General features: G+C 52.9%; 1 protein-coding gene across 1 annotated transcript in view; it reads right to left on the bottom strand.

Annotated features, from left to right (window-relative positions):
• The window catches only part of PLCB4 (phospholipase C beta 4), a 221,014-nt gene that overhangs the window by 55,921 nt on the left and 157,476 nt on the right, over positions 1–7,617 (bottom strand). The window contains 2 exon segments of the mRNA XM_015427241.1: positions 627–662; positions 3,867–3,967. Coding sequence (XP_015282727.1) covers positions 627–662; positions 3,867–3,967 — 137 coding nt within the window.

The raw sequence follows: 7,617 nt of genomic DNA, 5'->3' as shown, positions 1-7,617 counted from the left end.
CCTGCTGAAATGGTATAAATAAGGCAAAAAAATGTCTTCGCTTCTGTTAATAAACTAAACCAATGATTTTGACGGAACACCAGGCCACTGTAGGGCACCGGAAGGGCAAAAATTGGAATCCCAGCACCTTCCATGGATAATAAAACAACAGGAGAAATCCCATAAAATCTGGGCTGTGTCTAATACTGACTAAGTAGGCCTGGAGTCAGGAAGAGAGAGGAAAATATGAGCAGGGATGAGGGGAAAGGAGGCCGAAGCAAAAAGCGTCTCTCAGCGGTAATCTGGGGGATCCAAAACAGGGGCGACCTCAAGATGCTGGCCAGACACCAGGGGGGTCTTCCCCGTCTCTCTCCACCGAACTGCCAACCTGGATGCCTGCCTGTAGGCTAAGAGGGAAGAGTCCTGCAGCCCAGCCCAAACTCCCAACTGTGCCACGGAAGGAGGAGGAGGTAGCAAGATGGGCTCCCTGGGATAAAAGACCGGGACCCCCACGGCCCCCAGAAACCATCCTCAGAAACAGCTACATAACAAGGAGGATCAAACGATGCAGAGAGCAAAGGGCGCATTCTACAAAGCGGAGGCGGAGGAATGAAACTTGACAACTCGGAACGTCTTCCAAGGATCACCTTTTTATTGTTTTCTTGCTCAGGGTCATCCACCGCCTAAGGGAGACAAAATGCAGGTATTACATCCCAGAGATACAATTAAGAACATAAGAGAACATAAGAGAAGCCAATGCTGGCTCAGGCCAATGGCCCATCCAGTCCAACACTCTCTGTCACACAGGGGCCAAAAGTACCAGGTGCCGTCAGGAGGTTCAGCAGTGGGGCCAGGTCCCTAGAAGCCCCCCCCCTGTTGCCCCCCCCCCCAGAATACAGAGCATCACAGAACACTAGAAGCCCTCCCACTGTTGCCCCCCACCCCCAAGCACCAAGAACACAGAGCATCCCTTGCCCCAGACCGAGAGTTCCTATCTATACCTTAAGGACCTAAGAACACAAGAGAAGCCCATGCTGGCTCAGACCAATGGCCCATCCAGTCCAACACTCTCTGTCACACAGGGGCCAAAAACACCAGGTGCCATCAGGAAGTCCACCAGCGGGGCCAGAACTCCAGAAGCCCTCCAGAATTGCAACACCACATGCTCATCACTCAAGGCAGAACAGCGCTGGGGCCTGTACCTGAAACGTAACCTTCCCCTGCGGCAGGTGTGCGTGAGTCACCACTCACGGCCTCCGTTTAACTTCCAAAGACTAGCAAAACATCAAATGGGGGGGGATAGTGGGTAACTGTGGGAAGGCCTCCGTGCTGAAGTGAGATGAAAATGAGGAGCCAGATCCAAAGTCATGACCCACTCGGGGAAGGGGGGGTGTCCAGATCACCGATCCTGACGGATGCAAAACGAGGTGCTGAAAGGGACTCAGTACTGCAGTTTCACGGCCGCTCTTGTTGAGACACACAAACAGAGCCAAGAGAGCGGAGGAATGCTTGAAAAGCAGTCCTGGTCGAATACACGGGGCAATTTTTTTGCAGTATTGTCCTTAAAGCTGACCGTGGGAAAAGACTACTTTGGAGAATGTGCCATTAGGAACGTAGAGCGGAGCGCCTCGAGTCACAACAACCCCGGGACCACAAGGGGTTGTGTACCACTGGCGGCATGAAGCGGCACAATGTGCTACAAGGAAAATCCCCCTTCTCGGCCAGAGGCAACTTGAACATTAAAGAGGGAGAAGAAGAGAAAGGAAGCAAAGTGTTGCCGTTCACGTGGTCATAATTCTGCTGTATTTAAAAAAAGAAGAAGAAGCTTTAAAATATGGGAGACGTATGTAATGTGTAGAATAAAAAACAATTCTTTCTTTGAGGAAAATGTCATAAATATGTGGAAAGCTAGACAGGAAGAGGGATGGGAACATGGCGGCAGAATATCTCAAGTGCAACAATAAGGACTAGGGCCCGTTTATGAATTCATTGAGTTAAAAAATAATTGTTGCTTCCCTTTTGCTTCTCTCCGATCATAAATAAGTTCTCAATTTTAACTTCTCAATTTTCTTTATATTACGTGTATTAGAGTATTGTATATTTTGTATATTTTGTTAATCAATAAAAGGGGGGTGGGAGGCAGTTGGGGAAAGGAGGGTTTCTACTCGTACAGCTGAACTCGAGTTCAGAAGGCAGCCAAGAAGGGAGAGGAGGAGCCGGAGGCAGCGGCAGAAGCAGAGTTCTCGGGGGAAGCGACAGGGGCTTGAATGTGTCCCCGGGACAAGCAGGGGGGCGATGCAGCGGCTGCCAGGGACTGGGAACGGGGTAGGACGGGGGAGACCAGGAAGCTGATGGTGGCTGAATGTGCTGCCCCTTCACAGCCAACTCAGGGCAACCTTGTGGGCTTCTCATGGGCAGAGGTTCTCTGCTGTCCCCTGCCTCCACATCGTGACCCTGGACTTCCCTGGAGGTCTCCCACCCAAGTCCTAACGGGGGCCGACCCTGCTTGGCTTCCGAGATCTGATTAGACCGAGCCGGCCTGGCCGCCCAGGTCAGGGCGACCGGCAAGCTAAACTGGTCAGAAGCAATCAGGAAAACTATCCTATCCCCTCAAATCTCCAATGTGACTTCACGCTCTTTTGATTTTCATTATGTGTTGGCTGTGTTATCCTGGACTCACAGGGGGACGCACCCCACGCACATCCAGTGACACAAACAGAAAAAAAGCCACACAAAAGCTTTGTCCGCCTCCTCCTGCCGCAGCCTGCACGGGGCACAAAGTCAGGGGGGCAATAAGAACATAAGAGAGAAGCCCATGTTGGGTCAGGCCAAAGGCCCACCCAGTCCAACACTCTGTGTGTCACACAGGGGCCAGAAATACCAGGGGCCACCGGGAGGTCCAGCAGTGGGGCCAGGACATTAGAAGCCCTCCCACTGTTGACCCCCCCCCAAGCACCAAGAAGACAGAGCATTACTGCCCCATACATAAGAATGCAAGAGAAGCCAATGTTGGGTCAGGCCAAAGGCCCATCCAGTCCAACACTGTGTCACACAGTGGCCAAAAATACCAGGTGCCACCGGGAGGTCCAGCAGTGGGGCCAGGACACTAGGAGACCTCCCACTGTTGACCCCCCCCAAGCACCAAGAAGACAGAGCATCCCTTGCCCCAGCCTGAGAGTTCCTATAAGAACGTAAGAGAAGCCACTGTTGGATCAGGCCAAAGGCCCATCCAGTCCAACACTCTGTCTGTCACACAGTGGCCAAAAAGACCAGGTGCCCTCAGGAGGTCCAGCAGTGGGGCAAGGAGGACACCAGAAGCCCTCCCACTGTTGCCCCCTCCCCCCAAGCACCAAGAAGACAGAGCCACCCCTTGCCCCAGACCGAGATTTCTTGAGAGGGTCCCTTTGCAACTCTGGCCACATCCTTCTGCACCTGCAAGCTGCGGTACATTTCTGGGGGGCAGAAGGATCCCAGCCTCCACCCTCCTGCTGCAGCCCAGAATCCAGACACCCCCCCCCCCCCCCCCAGTGCTCTTGGGGGATCCAAGCCAGTCTATTGTACCCAGACAGGAAGAGGGCACCCTTCCCCAGCCTTTTAGTCTTTCCCCCGTGTGATGGTTTCTGCAGAGGGCCTGTGAATGACAGATGTACAGTGTCTGATATATAGTGGGGAAACCCCCTCTGAAATAAGGGTCATGTGTTTCCCCCCTAGATGCTGCCATACATCTCAAAGGTCAACAACTGCGTAAGAAATGCTTTTCAGGTTTCGTTATCCACAATCCGTCCAGGCTGACGTCCCCTCTCTTCCCACCAGCCAACTCCACAGGAAGTCGTCAAACTAAAACGTACACAGTCGAGGGGGGGGAAGAGAGAGAGAAGCCATCCTACCTTCTTCATGTTGTTGGCCACGGATTCTTTTTGGCTCAGGTCATCGGCAGACAGCTCGCTTCCAAATTTGAATTCGGGGTGGGCTTCTTCTTCTTGGTCAGCTACACGTTGAGCCAAAGAGAGACATATTAGGGAACATTTTGGAAGAAAGCCATAATGCTGCAGAGATATGAGAAGGACCCTTGCCAGACCTGCAGCGAGGCGATTTCAGATGTGTGGGAGGGGGCACTGGGGCGCATGACGTCACTTCTGGTGGCACAAAATAATATGATGAGGGGAGAGAGAGAGAGAGACAAAGACAGACAGAGACAGAGAGAGAAAGAGAGACAGAGACAGACAGAGAGAGACAGACAGACAGACACAGACAGACAGAGACAGACAGAAAGAGAGAGACAGACAGAGAGAGAGACAGAGAGAGAGACAGAGAGAGAGACAGAAAGAGACAGACAGAGAGACAGAGAGAGAGACAGAAAGAGACAGACAGAGAGACAGAGAGAGAGAAAGAGAGACAGAGACAGACAGAGAGAGAGACAGACAGAGACAAAGAGAGAGAGAGAGACAGACAGAGAGACAGACAGACAGAGACAAAGAGAGAAAGACACACAGACAGAGAGAGACAGAGAGAGAGACAGACAGACAGAGAGAGAGACAAAGACAGACAGAGAAAGACAGAGAGAGAGACAGACAGAGAGAGAGAGAGCGCGAGACAGACAGACAGAGACAAAGAGAGAAAGACACACAGACAGAGAGAGACAGAGAGAGAGACAGACAGACAGAGAGAGAGACAAAGACAGACAGAGAAAGACAGAGAGAGAGACAGACAGAGAGAGAGAGAGCGCGAGACAGACAGACAGAGACAAAGAGAGAAAGACACACAGACAGAGAGAGACAGAGAGAGAGACAGACAGACAGAGAGAGAGACAAAGACAGACAGAGAAAGACAGAGAGAGAGACAGACAGAGAGAGAGAGAGCGCGAGACAGACAGACAGAGACAAAGAGAGAAAGACACACAGACAGAGAGAGACAGAGAGAGAGACAGACAGACAGAGAAAGACAGAGAGAGAGACAGACAGAGAGAGAGAGACAGAGAGACAGACAGACAGAGACAGAGAGAGACAGACAGACAGAGAGAGACACACACACACACACACAGAGAGACACACACACACACAGACACAGAGAGAGAGACAGAGAGAGACACACAGAGAGAGAGGCCACCGCCACCGCAGGGCCCAGCCACAACAGTCTCTCTGGGTATCTTCTTAATATCACAAATCAGGGAGTCAGCCCAGCGTCACCCAGCAGGGCACACGGAAGGGCCAGCGGGTTGTGGGGAGAGACCGCCCACAGGCCAGCCACCTGCTCCCGAGCAACCAGGTCCCCCACTGGCGACTGTCGCTGCCCACTGGCAGCAGGGAAAGGAAAGCTCTGAAAGCCCCCCCCAACCCTGCACCCCAGTCTTGCCTGCTCGGCCTGCCACCTCTCTCCCAGGGCCGGCTCTTTCGGTGGGGGGGCAATGCTCCCTCTAAGCTGTGTTGTGAGCAAAAATTCTACTTGGTGAGCTACTGGAATTAAAGCTGTGAGTGAGCGATTTGGCCACTGCATAAATTAGTTTGCTCTGGAGCCCCATCCTTCCCGAGCTGAGACAAAAATGTATGAGCCAGAGGCTAAAAAACTGTGAGCTAGCTCACACTAACTGAGCTTAGAGGGAACACTAGTGGAGGGGCACTGGAAAACCAGGAGGGGGCATTGCCCCCTACGCCCCGCACTCGCTATGGCCCTGATCACTGCCTTGTCCTTAACCGTTTTTTGATGAAATTAAGTCCAAGAAGTAGAAGCTAACAGTAGGCCCGGCAGCCCGACCTCTGTGCAATCTGCTACACTGTCACTGCCTGTGACGTGAAAGGAGGTGCGACTTCCATTAGTCCTTTGCTTTCCCACCATCTACTCAGAACACAGACCCATGGCTTCAGCAAGCTGACTCAGAGGGTCTTACAAAAAGTGTTACGTATAGTCATGGAAGACGGCAGCTAAGAGATCTAGCCAAGATAGCTAAATGGAACCTCCATGTTCAGAGGCAGTATGCCTATGGTTGCTGGGGGAGGGACAGAGCAGGACAGCATCTGACTGGCCACTCCGAGTCTAATTTGTTCCTCCTCTCCCATGCTCCGTTGTTTTCCTTGCTGGCATCGTTTAGACTGGCGAAGGACCGGCCGTTTTTGCTTAGGGTTGTCTATAAAGCAGAACGTGTGCTGATGAAATAGTAAGCCTGGTTGACTATGAAGAAGAAAAAATCTGAGGACTGTGGCTAGAAAGGCTGACCTGGTTCACCTTGTTTTGTCAAAGTAGCTCAAAACCTCCTGGTTGGGAATTCTTCTCCCTAGGCCCTCCTGTAGCCTTACAAGTAGCCACTCGAGAAGAGAAAGAGGTCAGCTGTAGGGATGTGCATTCGGTTCATCTATATATCTAATAGCCAAGTGGCCCCGTCTGTGCGGATCGCTAAATCCGCGCTCCGGGAGCAGGACAGCATCTGACTGGCCACTCCGAGTCTAATTTGTTCCTCCTCTCCCATGCTCCGTTGTTTTCCTTGCTGGCATCGTTTAGACTGGCGAAGGACCGGCCGTTTTTGCTTAGGGTTGTCTATAAAGCAGAACGTGTGCTGATGAAATAGTAAGCCTGGTTGACTATGAAGAAGAAAAAATCTGAGGACTGTGGCTAGAAAGGCTGACCTGGTTCACCTTGTTTTGTCAAAGTAGCTCAAAACCTCCTGGTTGGGAATTCTTCTCCCCAGGTCCTCCTGTAGCCTTACAAGTAGCCACTTGAGAAGAGAAAGAGGTCAGCTTTCGGGCAGCCACAGGCCGAAAGCCACCGCTGAAATTCGGTGGCATTTCACCCGCTGCCCGAAAAGTGGCCCTGCCTCCCCCCGGGTAAAGTATGGGGAGGCATTTAAATGCCTCCCCCCTCCCTCTCTGGCTTACCCACCTTGGCGGCAAGCCAGGAATGATGGGGGGGCTATGGGAGCCTTCTCCAGGTCACCCGCTAAAGTGGGCGGCCTGGAGAAGCCATGGGGAGACATTTAAATGTCTCCTCGCTCCCTCCTGGGCCCTTCCTGGCTCGCCCGCCTCGGTGAGCGGGCCAGGAAAGGCTGGGGGGGCCCCCTCTGGGAGCCTTCCCCTGCTCGCCTTCCCTTCAATGAAGGGAGCATGCTGCCCCTGCGACGCAACTGGGGGGGGGATTTAATCTTTAAACCTCTAGTTGCGCCGCAGAGGAGCCCAGGCAAGCCCCCCCTTGGAGGGAAGGCACCCTTGGCTTGCCCGGGCGCCCCTGGCTGAATCTGATTTGGCTGGCTGAAGGAGTCTCAAATCGGCTTTAATTGCCAAATGTGGCATTCGGGGGTCATTTGGCCAGCGATTCGGCCGAACCAAATCGGGCCGAATTATATTTTTGCACACCCCTAGTCAGCTGCTTTTGGGTCCCAAATGAACTGCTGACTTGGCTCATCCTGGCCTGTCAGGTGATGAACAGGTAAAGGACTGTGGAGGACCCCACCCCCTCCCCCAGCTGAGACCCCCTTGGAGAGTAGGCTCCCCCCTCTTATTTTGGGCTTGTTTCTATGGGCACCCCTTTTGCAGCCTAAGTGCCACGGCCGGGATCTGAAGCTTGGGAAGTCTCATAAAGCCACCCGGGGACGGCCGTGACATTGGGAACTCCCAGGGAAGAGGAGGAAGGGAATTGCAATAAACACTGGTG

The sequence above is a fragment of the Gekko japonicus genome, unplaced genomic scaffold (genome assembly GCF_001447785.1).
Source record: "Gekko japonicus isolate JY-2015 unplaced genomic scaffold, Gekko_japonicus_V1.1 scaffold1258, whole genome shotgun sequence".
Lineage (NCBI taxonomy): Eukaryota > Metazoa > Chordata > Lepidosauria > Squamata > Gekkonidae > Gekko > Gekko japonicus.
The sequence above is the reverse complement of the archived record's forward strand: the minus strand, read 5'-3'. Positions and strand labels throughout refer to the sequence as shown.